The 15,429-nt window shown below is 35.1% G+C and overlaps 1 protein-coding gene across 1 annotated transcript in view; it reads left to right on the top strand.

Moving 5' to 3' along the window:
• Znf804b (zinc finger protein 804B) overlaps positions 1–14,548 on the top strand; it is a 542,692-nt gene extending 528,144 nt beyond the window's left edge. The window contains exons 3-4 of the mRNA XM_021163875.2: positions 5,065–5,195; positions 10,903–14,548. Of these exons, the coding sequence (XP_021019534.1) occupies positions 5,065–5,195; positions 10,903–14,548 (3,777 nt within the window). The remainder of the gene's footprint in view (positions 1–5,064; positions 5,196–10,902) is intronic.
• The last annotated feature ends 881 nt before the right edge of the window (positions 14,549–15,429 follow it).

Here is a 15,429-nt window from a genome sequence, read left to right as displayed (position 1 = left end):
AGTATATTAACACCTTGTTCTTATTTGTAATTAAAGTCAAGGGTATTGATAGAAGCAGCTAAAACTTATAATGTTGATTAATTTATTTTCTTGTCTTCTGTGTTTCTCATTAAAAGAGTAAGAAAGCAAAGTATTTTCTATTAGTACCTGACCTCTCTGTTTATCATCCAGACTACAAAAAGATAAAAACTTGTGTACTTTCATGCCTGTTTTGAATAGTAATTAAGTTCTTTCTACTCTTTGAAATTAAACTATAACCCACTTTACTGACATGAATGTAAATGTTGTTTCCATGATTGAATACATTGGATGCTGTCAAAGAACAGAATATAATTTACTTTCCTTACCTTGAGGTGGTTACTGACAATTTTGGTTATATGGCTTAAATAAATATCATGATGATGGAAACTAGGAGCATTCTAAATACAAAACTGGGAAACTTTGATTTCTGATATGACTGGTCAATGTACCCAGCAGCAAAAAACAAACAAACAAACAAAAAACCCTCTTTTTATTGAATAAATCAATTAGTATGAGATTCAGATCCTTATGGTATATAGCAAATGCTTTTACCTGCTGAGCCATTTTGAAGATCTTGTATATTTATATTTAAGGTTTAATGTTATAGCAGACCTTCAATTGACTCTTGCTTCTTTAAAGTTTATTTATAACCTGTTATATAAGACACAAAATTATCCATATTAATTGCCATCTATGCAGTGTGATACTTGTGTATAAAGCAATGTTCAAATAATGTTAAAGGTATTTATCTCCTTAAACACTTATCATTCCTTATGTGAATTTTTCAAAGTTCTTTTTTTGACCTTTTTGAAATGATCAAATGCTGTTATCTACAGTCATTTTACTATAAAACAGAAATCAATCTTTCTTTCTTTCTTTCTTTCTTTCTTTCTTTCTTTCTTTCTTTCTTTCTTTCTTTCTTTCTTCCTTCCTTCCTTCCTTCCTTCCTTCCTTCCTTNTTCTTTCTTTCTTTCTTTCTTTCTTCCTTCCTTCCTTCCTTCCTTCCTTCCTTCCTTCCTTCCTTCCTTCCTTCCTTCCTTTTTTTTTGTTTCATTTGTTTGTTTGTTTTGTTTCTTTGTTTTTTTGAGACAGTGTTTCTCTGTATAGCCCTGGCTGTCCTGGAACTCACTTTGTAGACCTGGCTGGCTTTGAACTCAGAAATCTGCCTGCCTCTGCCTCCTGAGTGCTAGGATTAAAGGCGTGTGCCACCACGTCCAGTTTATCTAATCGTTTCTTATACCTATTGTTGAAGCTTTCATCCTAAACTTTACCCAGGATTCTTAGTGTTCTATTGCAGGGAAGACACACTGAGACTCTTGACAGCCATTGCACAGGAAAGAGTTTGATTGGGGTTTGCTTTCGTTTACAGAGGTTTACTCTATTGTTATCATGGTGTGAAAAATGGCAGCCTGCTGGCAGACATGATACTGGAGAAGTAGCTGAGAATTCTACAACTGAATCCACAAGCAACAGGAAGAGAGAGAGAGAGACAGAGACAAAGACAGACATAGAAACACTGAGCCTTGCTTGAACTCCTGAAACCTTAAAGCTGCATTCCAATGGCACTCTTCCACCAATAAAATCCTACCTACCACAGGGTCACAACAGCTAATCCTTCTAAGTAGAGCCACTCCCCGGTAACTAAGCCTTCACACATATGAATTTATATGGGGCATTTTTATTTAAACCACCACACAAACACTTTCCGGACTCTGATAAACACCATTCCATACTCAACTTCTAGGGCAAAAGCTATTTTTAATTCCACATTTGGTTGAAATAGAATAGATTTTGCCATTGTTTTCCAGGTTTATTCCCAATGAACAGTGATCTTCATTTATGTGGCTGAAATATCATTCTCTTTATAAATGAATATTGCTATATTTTTATATAAGAGCTCACTTTTTAATTGATATTCTATTCCTTTTCATTTTGCTTTTTAGTTTGCTTAATTTGTTGTTGATACTTTTGAATTCCTGCTATCTTGCAATTTCTTTTACAATTTTCTCATTTGTTTTGCTCTGCTTTTTAGTATTTTTTCTTTCTTCCTTTCAATTAAATATATCTGACAATATATTTTATCTCCTTTCTGGTCCATTGCATTAAAAAATTTCAATTTATTAATTTAATAATTTCTGTATAATTAAATTTCCAGTATTCTCTTGATTGGTAATATATTGCTTTGTAACAAAGAAACATTTTAACAGTACTTTGGTATTTCACCCTTCTTACCAAAACCAGGTTAAGACCACTACTATTTGTTTTATTTATATATTTTCTGTAAACCACAAAACATCTAGCAGTGTAAAAAAAAAAAAAAAAACACACAGGAAAATTATACACCACTACAGTTCTTTTATGTTGTTCTTTGACATACATATGTCTTACATAATTTTCATCGTTACTTCATGTTACCTATTACCATTTCTATTTTATGACTGCTGGTAACAAGTTATTTCCATTTTGCATATCTGAATATGTGCATATTTTACATTTACAAAAAGATAATTTCTTTGATATAGATCTTTATCTCAATATTATCTTGAAATTCTAAAGTCCATTCATTGCATTCTTTTTAATAATATTGTTATTAATCTTTTACAGTTTCATACTACAATGTATTTTTATCATATTAAATTCCATCCTCTTTCTACTCACCCAACTTCATTTCCTCTTCAATAAAAAAACGGTGACCATGTACAATTTATAATTTACCAATATCTGTGGTGTTGGACCTTCCATAAGAGCACAGTCTACCTATTAGGAATCACTTTTAAAGTAAACTGATTCTCCCTTTCCAGTAACCATCAACTTTCAATAACTCTGGCTAGAGCTGGAAATTCATGTCTACCTCATACCTCCATGCTTGTATTTTATCTAATGTAAGCTTGTCTAAGTCTTGGTGTTCTACCAAAACTCTGGGAATTCTTCTTTGTCCACCAAGTTCTTTGTAGTTGTCATCAGCCTCTGCTTCTGGTTCTTATAATGATTTCTGCCCCTCTCTGTGATGAGCCCTGGCATTTGATCTGCCTAATACACAATAAAAGCAAGGAATAAAAGAATGGCTGACTACAAGCTACTTAGATGAATTAATCCCAAGATAATGAATGTAGAAGAGGGGTAACAAACATTCAAGACTGTTTGAAAAAGTTCCAAGAAAAAAACTGTAGAACTTACTAAAATAAGCACATATTACACATTTTAAAAAATGTGTAAGTGGGATTAATCCATAATAGGGTAGAAAAACAGTGCTCCCAGGAATCACCACACATTAGCAAATAAAAAGTGCAATGACAGCCAGCAAGGATTCATATACTCCCCAGATTACAGTTTATTGCCATTGTGATTGGTTATCCTCTAGAACTCAACAGGAAAACTCTATTGCTGAGGATACCAGAACTTGAGTTATAGTTTATGGAGAAATAAAGCTGGAACTAACCTGTAGTTTCATTCCTACTGGCAAACATTCATAGTTCTGAAAGGTGATGTGTAAATAGAGATCAGAGCTAATTTTCTTACAAATAATACCAGTTCACTTATATGTCTTTGTGGAAGAGAAAGGAATTGATTTGTACTTTTTTTTTTTTTTCAGAAAAGAAAAAAAATCTAGCAACATAAAAGATCACTGGTTGCAAGTGCAGCTAAACACCAGGGTTGTGAGCACAAATAAGTAGATAGTCTTGGTCAGGCAGAAGTAGGAAGCGAAGTTTATAAGATCCTCATTCCTGATACTTATACATCCTCAGATTCCATATGCTTTATAATCTAGGGCTATAGTGAAGATTTGGCTCTGTAACAGTAAATAACTTAAAGCATTTTTCATGGAAAAATAAGACTGCCTGGAGATATAATTATTTCTCTATTTACAAAATGGAATTTTCCCAGAATTTTGGAACTAACAGAGGAAACAAGTATACACCAAATTTTCAAATACTACTGCAATCATGGGAGGTGAAGTATCAATTAATCAATCAATTTTCTAAATTATACAAGTAAATATGGAATAATTTTTATTACATTTATTAACCAAGAGTAAAACACCCATCTACATTGAAAAGAGCCAGCTTCTCTCTTCAACACAGTTGAAGTGAATGTTCTATGTCCTCTTAAAGTAAGCAAGAACATTTCCAAAAGGGCTTTCTTTTTTTTTTTTTTTTTTTTTTTGGTTTTTCGAGACAGGGTTTCTCTGTATAGCTCTGGCTGTCCTGGAACTCACTTTCCAAGAGGGCTTTCTTATAAGCCAAGTCTTCAATAACCATCGATTATAGAGCAAGTAGGGTCTGAGGAAGCATAAACACCAGGAATGGCAAGATTATAAATGTCATTTTCTACTTCTGACTGACCAACTCATTCATGATCATCACAGCCCTGACATTTAGCTGCACTTGGGGACTAGTGATCTTTGTTATTGTATTCTTTACTTTTTTTTATAAATTTTTTAATTCTTTAATTCTTTTTGATAGTCCAGACTTTATCCTCCTCCAGATCTGTTCCCCACCCCTCACCACTATACTGTGTTTAAATTCTATTTCATTTAATTTTTTTTCTTTTTCGCATCCTGCTCTTAATTTGGTATATACCTCCAACTAAAAAAAAAAAATTAAAATCTCCCATAGAACTAGTAGTTGGTAATAGAAGCAATTTGCTGACAGGAGTTCATTTGCCTCATTTTATTTAATCAGCATCTTCTTTATGGAGAGAGCGAAAAGCTTTGGCCTTCCCTTTCTTTGCACATTAATTGCATTTTTTGATTTCCCAGACACACAGATGATTCAGCTGTGTGTGTAGAGTGACTCAACCAAGGACTGGGTCCCAGTTTTGCAGCACCCTGCAGGTGACTTTGACCAACTTTGAAGAGCAACTTAGTGCACAACTACATTAACTGCTAAAAGTATCTGGAGTAGAGAAGAACTGCTAGAAAAGCTTGTCCTCTCCTTGTCCCAAAAGACACCCTTGCTGTCAGGACAATGTTTAAGACTCTTATAGACAGAAAAGCCTGTTTTACTTATTTATAGTACTCTTCTCATTTTTTCTTTTATACAGAGATTGAAAGAATTAAAGCATCGCGAATTTGCTCGAAATGTAGCTTCTAAATCATGGAAAGATGAGAAGAAACAAGAAAAAGCACTTAAGCGACTCCATCAGCTGGCTGAGCTGCGGCAACAGTCTGAATGGTAAGACACAGAGGGGCTTGGATGGTCCAGAATGCATCTCCTGTCTCGTGGGGAATTTCAGTAATGAATCTACTTTGTTCTCTGCAACAATATAAAATTAACACCAATCAACAAATATGTTTGAAGGGAAAGTTTTAGTTGTTAATGGTTTGTAAATTAATAACTTTCTCCTTTCAGTTTTTTTCTTCCCAATGCAGTTAACTTATTACCCTGCTTAATGAAGTGATCCAGGAAACAATTGTAATAAACCGGCATCTGGTCTAGCTTAATTTGTACTGACACAATTCCTCAGTAATTTGTTTTATAAAGATAACTTTAAAATATTTAATATTCATACATGCATATGTTTATATTATAGTATTTATATTGCAATTCCAACCTCCATTCCTTCCCATCCAATTCCTCTGTCTCCTACCACATTTCCTTACCAAGTTCATGTATACATCTAAATGTACACATCTGTAATTAAATACTTACTATTTAGTGCTGACTGTATGTGGATGTGTGGGACCATCTTCTCATCTACTGAAACAAGGATGGGACTCACATCTCTGAAGAAAACTGACTCTTCTGATCCCAGCAGCCATCAGTTGGAAATAGCTCCCAAATAGGAGGGACAAGTCATGATCAGCTCCCCAGTCTCTGCTGGGAATTTGACTGGCTTGATCTCGAGCAAATATTGTGTGTACTGTTCTAACTCTTTTGGATTAGTATATGAAATTGCACTGTTATGTCTTTCAAACACTGTTCTGTCTCAGGCTTCTACAATGATAGCTTTAAAACTGTAAATAATAATGCACCTTTGGGGTGGATAATACATGTCCTGTGTATTCCCTTGTACACACTTAACTCTAGAATAAATGATGCTATCCTTGTCTGGCAGACAAACAAAATATAATTAATGTGGTTAAATGTACTGCACAATGTCATTTTAATTGATAATTATACCATAACACACATTACATTAATACATACTTGTAACTGAAAAATGACAGTTTAAAAAAAGCTTGCAGCCACTGAATGATTCAAAGTTGTTACCTGAAATGCAATTAACATTGCAGATTGTGAATTGTGCTAATATGAATCATAATGCATAATAGTAACATAGCTAATTAATGTGGTTGACAGCAACCTGGTGAATTGTGGAATCTGTAGCTCTGCCAGAATTTAAATTCCTGTTGCTTAAATGGAACTCAATATGCAATAACAAAAGTGAATGGTTTAGTTATACTACCATAAACTATTAGACTACAAAATTGATGTTTAGAAAATATTTACAATTTTGGTTAATTATGAATGAAATAGTGACCATTTTACAGTATGTACATATATAATATGTATAGAATATGTTATATAATATCAGATATATAAACCATATTTAAAAATTTAAATGTAAGATAAAGGAGCATTAAGAGGTATTATACTACAAGTATACAGAAATGAAGTTACTATAAAGAGACTTATCCTGGGAGGATCCACACAATCAGAGAAGAATATTGGGTACTTACCAGTCTAAACAACAAGGGACTTATGTCATTTGAGCACAATAATAGATTAATAATAAATCAGACCTACTGAAACAGAACTTAGAACACAAATTCCTGTGTTCATTAATGTAGCATGTAAGAAGTCATGGAGATCACATTCCAGTTCCTGCATGATTAGTTACAGGATTCAGTAAGCCAAATAATAATAGATAGGGAAGAAAGACTTTCTAAATAAAGGTCTTCACAGGCCAGACTAGAATCGCCTTGTTCATCAGCGAACCTGAGCTACCCTCATAAGCATTATTTTTCTTGTCTTTACTATGAAAGTAACTGCACATGCACATTTCTTCTTCCCCACGATGGAATAACCAGAAAGGACCAGAGGAATCTTTGTGATGGTGCCAGTGAGGCATGATTTTCTCAGAGAACAATGGGATGGCTAATAATGATGATGTTCCTGTTGATAAATTTCTAAATTTCTGGGGTTGCCTGGTAAGGACTTCTAGATTAAAATGTCTGCTCTATTGAGTTAGTGTATCCATCACCAAACCTTATATACCAAACAAACTCAAATATAGCCACTCTATAGGCCATAATATGCCTCACTGTTACAAAAAAGACAAATGTTCAGTCTGCTAAATACAGAATTTCAAATCATGAACATTATTTCTTCCTTACTATTGCTTACCAACTACTCTATTTGCTTAAATAGCCTCATACCTTAATAATCGTCACTTAGAATTATAAAATATTTTCTTTGTTTCAGCAAGATTGATTCATAAAAATTAAAACCAATATGACTGTTAAAAATGTCATGCTTCCCTTCCTAGACAACTTGTGTGTTGTCCATTTCCCTACGTTTTCCAAAGAACCTATAAAATCTAGTCATGTTATGAAGATGTTTCATGAGTATTTTGTATTTTTTCTTGATATATCTTGTCCTATTTATTAACATCTGACTTCCAGCACCTTACACTTAGTGCTATAGAAATTGACACTGTCCACTTAGAATGAGCCAAATAATATTATTCTCCCATGTAGAAAAGGTCAATTAGTGATGCTGAGAATATTTGAATCCAGGCAATTAACAAATATTGGAAGAAAACTGGAGATGTGTTTCATATTGGGCAGGCAGTTTTGATCGTCTCTTTGATAGCTTCACTCATATAGGGTCTCCAATAAAAGCATTTATTGAGTTTGAAGGTACTCACTTTCAGAACATAAACTTTTATGTCAATACTTAAGTATGGCATATACTTATGGGTGTTTTTGCAAAATTCGAGAAATGTTAGTGATGTTGATTCTGAAAACAGGAGTTGCACATATAAGAATCAGAATACAACACAACAAAAATCATTCTATTTTGGTATGTATTTTTGTTTCTATTTGAACGATATACCTTTACCCATAGGAGACAATTTGTGTATTTATCATATTACTTTGCTTCAGGAATTGCAGACAGTAGTGGGTTGTACAGCACAATAGTACAAGTTAAATAGTTAAACTCTTAGGTCCTTGTCTTTCTAGGTATTACAAATGAATATAATTATTTCCAAATCATAGAAACTAAAGGTAGTTACAGAGAAGGTAATGAAAACACAAGTGCATAAACCATAAAAAATTAGAGAAGGGTGAGTTTGGGGATGTAGAGTTTAAAGACTATACATAGTAATAATTATTATGTTCTGTATCTGAAATTTGCTAAGAAGAAGGATTTTAAGGTATTTTTAATACAAATATAAACACACACAGGAAATTATGTGTTGTGTTCAATATGGCAATGAGATTCATCATAGCAACAATTTCACAGTGCATGCATACACATGTGTATGTGTATATGTGTGTGTGTGTGTGTGTATTTGATATCCCAAGGTATATAATAGAGTACCCACCCCCATACACATATTTACATCCTCAAAGTAACTATTTACTTTAAATTTGGATGAAACATAATTTAGAAATACTAAAATATTTATTTTTTCGCTAATGTTCTCCCATTAAAATTTCAGTACTTTCTGTGAGTATAATACCAATGACTGGAAAATATTTGATTTTCCAGAAGAAGCAAATTTTATAATTAGGTAGCATATATGCTGCTTAATGAAAAATGTGGCAGGCATGTGGAAAGTTATGTCCTTTTCACCAAGACAAAATTCAGTTACATTGTAGTCGTTCCTAGTCCTTCTGTGTCCAAGCTCCAGTAACACTTCAATACAAGCATTTGGTTATTTTCTTTGTGCTGAAATAGCATTCAGTAGCCTATACTTTGTGTTTCAATACTTCTCCCGTGAGTGATAATAAATACAACTAAGGTACAGTTTTTGAAAAGCATGGTGAGATTATTAAAAGAAGAAAATTGTTATGAGAGGGGAAGAAAGAGTAGTTCTCATTATGAAACAATTAAGGACAAGTCACTGTTTTCTAAAATCCCTAAATTTGATTTCTCCACAACAATGGGATTCACTATCAATGCCAAGCTTTACCCATTCATTCCTGGGAACAGATAGTCTCAGATAACTGTGTAATAAGCAATGGCTGAAATTACCATTTGTAATTTAAAATTTGTAAGGGCAGAGAAAATAACCCATTGTAATACTGTAAAAAAGAAATGCTGTCAGCAAAGTAAAACTTGAATACCAACAATTACTTGTTAACTACGAGACAGACTCCAAGCACGAGGGTACTAATACACATATCTTTTCCATTAAGTGCTGTTCCTCGGTACTCAGGTTGTAGAGCTAATGACTTGAAGTTGGATAACACGTCAGGGGAGTCTTCCTTTCAGAAAACCAATTCTCCTCTTTTCAGAAGCCTTTGATTGCCTGTATCTCTTCATCTAGTCATAGGGCCTTATGGACTTTTCTCCATTTGTGTTGACATGTCAACTGGTGTCATTATACATGTCTGATTTATGCATCGATATTGCTAAGATTTCATGGCTCCAGTTTTTCTATAGTGTCTAGAAGACACTATCCCACAGCACTTTCCTTGATCCTCCTTCTTTGCCCTGATCCTACAGTTCTATACCCTACTCTGATTGTCTCTGTGTGTAGGAATCTTGTTGTAGATGTATCAGGTTGAGATAGTACCCCATAGTCACTTAGGATCTCCAGTTTGCTCACATGTGGACTTCTGAAATAGTACCCATCAGTTACAAAAAGAATATTTTTGGGGGAGATTGAAAACTACACTTTTGTATGGCTGTGGGGATAGGTATTTAGAACACAATTAGTCCTTCAGAATTTAAGGAATATGTTTTAAAGATACAGGTTTTAATATTTGTAGCCAAGAAACAAAAGACAACTAATAATGAAATATAAAGTAGAAAGAAAAAGTTAAATGTGCCTCCAGGCACATAGTAAAGATGACAATAATGGCACTTCAAATAAGCACTTGGGAAACTGATGTTGTAGCATTGTCTTTCCAGCATCAGCATCAACATCACTGTATAAGGAAAAGTGTGAAAAGACAAGGTGTGAAAACTATTTTAATATAAAACGTTCTATCTGTGTTTGTTTATTTTCTGCTCTCTGCTTGACTCCTTAATGATCCTCAGCCAAATCAGCAATATTGAAAAGCCCTCAAAAGACAAAGCATGCACAGTTGACATAGGTTGCTTTGGAGGTAAGAAGCAAGAGACACTATTGTAAAGTCTCAGGGATGCAGATGCTACCTGAACTCTTCAGCTGCTTACTCTGTATTCATTAGCTGTTGACAAGAATAATGACTAACTACCTTGTTTCAACAGACGTAAACTCAAAAGACTTTTAAAGGAGTGAATATTGAACACTAAAGAAGCTGAAAATCAACTTAAAACTAATTTTACACTTTGCAAATTTCAATTTCTTACCTAATATGAATATGCTCATTGTAAGACTACTAAACATGTTAAATCTGAATTTCAAAGAATCATAGGTTCTAAGGAATGTATTGTGATGCAAATCGACTATTTTATTTTGTTTTGCAGCTTTACCGTATAATAGTTTGTTACTGCTTTTTAAATTTCTAAATAACAAAATTAAGCAGAGCCTTTCAGATGTAGCCACTCTATAGCAGTTATAGTGACTTGTACATGCATGATAAAATAGTCATTTTGTAGAAAATAATGTTCACCAATGAATATTTAAACACCTCAGTGTAGAAATACTATGAAATGTTTGCATATAGATTTGATTCCAATGCTAATGTCCTACTCATTTAAATATTTACCCTATTTACAGTGTTTCTGGAAATGGACCAGCGTACAAAACCCCAAGGATAGCCATGGAAAAGCAGCTCCAGCAGGGAATTTTCCCTGTTAAGAATGGCAGAAAGGTATCCTGCATGAAAAGTGCCCTTTTCAAGGGAAAGAATGTGCCCAGAAGTAGCATGGATAAGCAGCGATCAGCCATGCCAAACCGACACCAGCTACAATCAGATAGGCGACACTTGTTTGGGAATATGATAACACAAACATCTTCAGACCTTAGCAATGCAAACCACAGGACAGGAGTTTCATTTTCATTTTCAAAAAAAGCCTATCTAAAATTAGAATCCTCTGCCTCAGTTTTCAGCGAGAACACAGACGATACACATGATTGTAGCAAGTCACCCACCTATAAAGTCAAACGAACAGTGGAGAACTGCAAGTGTGGCCGGCTTGCAAGCGATGATGCAGACCTTATGAAGGAAGGAGCTGTCCTTTCAGCAAGCAATCTGGAGGGTTTTTTAAACACCTCCTCGATGAACTCTAAAATTTCACAAAACAAACATGAATCTATTAATGGGAGACTGAAAGATGCAGCAGGCACTCACATGGCTTTCTCTAAGTCTCACTTCCGTGTTTCAGAGAGAGACTGTACTTTTTCCAGCAGAGAGAAAGAAATTAGAAATGCACTGAAGGATACTTCAGAAAACTGTACTAATCACCCATGCCAAGCAAATGAATCTTCCAGTCCACTAAACATTTACAAGCACAGTGATAGTAGGTGGTGTGAATGTCTGGATGAGTTTTTGCCTTCAGGACCAAGTGAAAAGAAGACTCAAGCACATCGAATTCCTAACTCAAGAATGGAGGCCAGAGCAAAGTCTTCAGATGAATCAGAAAGGGTTAGCAAAAATGTTCAAAGACATTGCAGAGAAGATTGTTCACATGATCTGAAATCCAAACCATTGCCTTTCCTCCATGTACAGAGCAAGGATGGTCACACTACTCTACAGTGGCCTACAGAACTTCTCTTCTTTACCAGAACAGAACCTTGCATATCTTATGGCTGTAATCCTTTATATTTTGATTTCAAACTGTCTCGCAACACAAAAGATGAGTGTAACTCAGAGAATGTACAAACAGAGTTGGAGAAAAAGGCTTTAGAAATAAAGACAAAACAAGAGAGCCAAGTCACAGATTTAATTAAAGAACAAGAAAAATTGACCCAAGATAATCAATCTCTGAAACCAAAGATGATTGTAGCTAACCCAGATTGGGAAAAGTTCCAGCGAAAATACAATCTGGACTATGATGACTCTGACTCCAGTGTAAGTGAACATGCTAGTCTACAAGACTTGGAAATGAAAAGTCCTGAAGTGCCTGCTTACCTTAAGCTGTCTCTAAAGGATGGTTTAGGAAACAATAATGATGATATTGAATTGATGGAACCATCAAACATCCATTGGCAAAGTTGCAAAAGGACAGTTTGCAATAATGCCCTTGAGGGTCTGTCTTTCTCTCCTCACATCTCAAGGACTAAAATCCATAAGCTAAATCCCTGTAGTCTACAGTCAGAGTTTGAAGAAGAAAATCAACATACCTGGAATTTGAGTCCTTACACATCAGGGAATCACAGTGAGTATGGGAAGGATAGAGGTATAAGCTTAAATACCTGCAACATCAGCATGGCCAGAAGAGCTTCTACAAGTGGGAAGCTAAGTTATGAGAGATATTCTCCAGTGTCACCTCTGAAAGCCCATCCCAGAACTGTGGATGAATCTTCTAGAAACGTGTCCAGCTGGAGAAACATGTGTACAAGTCATAGGTCCAAGGGGAGTAACAGCAGTCATATGCTCTGCTTTTGTAAAAGAGAATGTGACTCTGTTGAAAGACACACGTGGAAACACAGAAAGCACAATTGCCTCTACATGGCTGATGTGCCTCTAAGCAGCAACTGTCCTCAGTCAGAAGCACAGAGAGACAAGAATGGTAAAATATCAGATTCATTTAAAACTAAAAAACGATCAAAACACAGAGACTGCCACTGCAGAGAAAGGTATAAACTGGGTAAAAATCAACAATTTGCAGAGCCCAACCCCCCAGGAATTTTCCGTTGTGATTCTGGCTCTCGGGTTTCAATCGATGGTAATGGTGGGAAAACCTTTAATGGCCAGGAATCTCAGCACAACAAATTGAAATCTTATTTGAGACGGAGAGCTTACTGCTTAAATAAAAACAACAAAAGCCAAAAATCTTTAGCCAGCCTTCACATTGGTGATGTGGGAAAAGTTAAGTGCAGACAATGTAACTCGAGCACTGCCAATTACCATCTAAGAAGCTGTAGAGGCGGCCCTTCAGAAGCCACACAGTCAAACATTGCTGTTGGAGAAGGGCCATCCCTTACTGCCAAGGGTCTTTTGGAAAGAGTGAAAGCCAAGAAGTGTCAGGAGCAATCAATGGAGTTTGAGATGTCCTCAAACAGTTGTCTAAAAGAATCTCACACTCATTCACAAATTCAATGCACAACACCACCTGGACCATCATGCTGTAGCAGAACGGTATTGCCTTTCTCAAAAAAGAGACAACACATAGGCAAAAGAAAAAATGAGAAAGGTAACAAGGTTCATAAAACTTCTGATAATGACAAAGGCAAAAACTTACAAAAAATTAATTCAACTATTTTGACAGACACTGAATGTGACAACTATCTTTCCAAAGGCATAAATGGTTTAGTGACAGACTCTCAGTCTTTAAGCAGAAAAAATAACCAGACAACAAAAGAGAAATCTAAATCTTCAGTTATTGAAGTCCAACCTTTTCTTCAAAGCTATGACCCAGTACCAAATGATTTCCTTGGTGCTTTTTCGTCTAATAGATATACTGGCGTAACTGATTCCACAGAGACCAAAGAGGACCAGATAAATCTAGACTTAGAGGATGTAAGCATGTCTGTAAATCATGTAGAGGGGAATATAAACTCTTACTATGACAGAGCTGTGCAGAAGCATGACAAAATGGAAGATGAATTAGAAGTGTGTCATAAATCTCTGTCACCCCCTTTAATTCAACAGCCCATAACATTTTCTCCTGATGAGATAGATAAGTACAAGCGTCTCCAGCTCCAAGCCCAGCAGCACGTGCAGAAGCAGCTCCTGTCGAGGCATCTCCGAGTGTTGCCTGCTACAGGGCCCACTGCCTTCTCTCCTGCCTCAGCTGTGCAGACAGTTCCAGTGCACCAGCACACATCCATCACCACCATCCACCACACATTTCTACAGCATTTTGCTGTTTCTGCTTCCATAAGTTCTCACAGCAGTCCCCTCCCTATAGCTCATCTCCATCCTCTGTCCCAGCCACATTTTACTCCTATTTCATTTTCAACCATTGCCCCAACCATTATCCCTGGACACCCTACTTTCCTGGGTCATCCTCTACATTTAGTCGCAGCTGCGCCCTTCCACCCATCACACATGACATTGCAGCCCCTGCCTTCTGCAGCATTTATTCCCACATTGTTTGGTCCTCATTTAAACCCAGCCACCACTTCTATTTTCCACTTGAATCCTTTAATCCAACCAGTGCTGCAAGGTCAAGATCTTTACCATCACTCTTGCTCTAGCCAGATGCAACAGTTAAATAGTGTGAAGGAGGCTTTAAATATGGCAGTACACTTGAACTAATAGTTATTACAGCCAGTCTTATGAATAAACAACAGCAATTGCTGCTAGTTGTAAGCCAATGCAGTAACATCATCTCTCTTGTTATTAAAATGTTTAAAACTATGGTGCCAATTCCAAATGTAACTAATTCATAAACTGAATTATCAGTATTGAAATGGGAGCATTTTAAAGAACTTCTTTTTCTGACAAAGTAATAAGGCAAATTAAAATAATGTACGAGAAAAAGTGCTGGAAAATATTAAACAATGCTTTGAGATGAGTTGTGAATTAGTGCTATAAACTAGTAAGAGGAAACATTCTGGTATAATATAAATATTACAAAGAAAACGTAAAATACCTTATGTTTAACATGTTTGATGAATAAGCTCTGAATGAATGTGAATTTCAGTTTTATTTTTCAAATAATAATAAAGTGTCAGTAAAAATGAATGATTAAGAAGGACCCCTATTGTTAAATTTGGCTATGGTACTAATCATATTGTCTGTTAACACATTTCTCATAGCACTTAAGAGATATTAAGAAATATTCTGATGGATACAAGCTGAAAACAACTACACAACTAATGTTAAAAGTGTAGAAATTCTGTGGAAGATCATTTTGCTTCACTTCATATGTAACTATATCAAGATAACCTTGTAAGAATCACTAGGATTAGGAATTAAGAATGTTTAAATTTTATGTTAGAAAGCATACAAAAGATACTATTAGTTTTTAATAATCAGAAATAAAATATCCATAGAATAACATTTTACACATATTGGTAATTCCTTCAAACATTACAAGAACACACATTAAAAAAATCAAGTTTTATTTACTTTACTCCATAGAAATTTCATTGTGTTCAGGAATAAGAAACACCAAGCTTAGAAAGGATGAATTT

Source organism: Mus caroli, chromosome 5 (genome assembly GCF_900094665.2).
Source record: "Mus caroli chromosome 5, CAROLI_EIJ_v1.1, whole genome shotgun sequence".
Taxonomy (NCBI): domain Eukaryota; kingdom Metazoa; phylum Chordata; class Mammalia; order Rodentia; family Muridae; genus Mus; species Mus caroli.
Note: the sequence above shows the minus strand (reverse complement) of the source record. Positions and strands in the feature narration are given on the sequence as shown.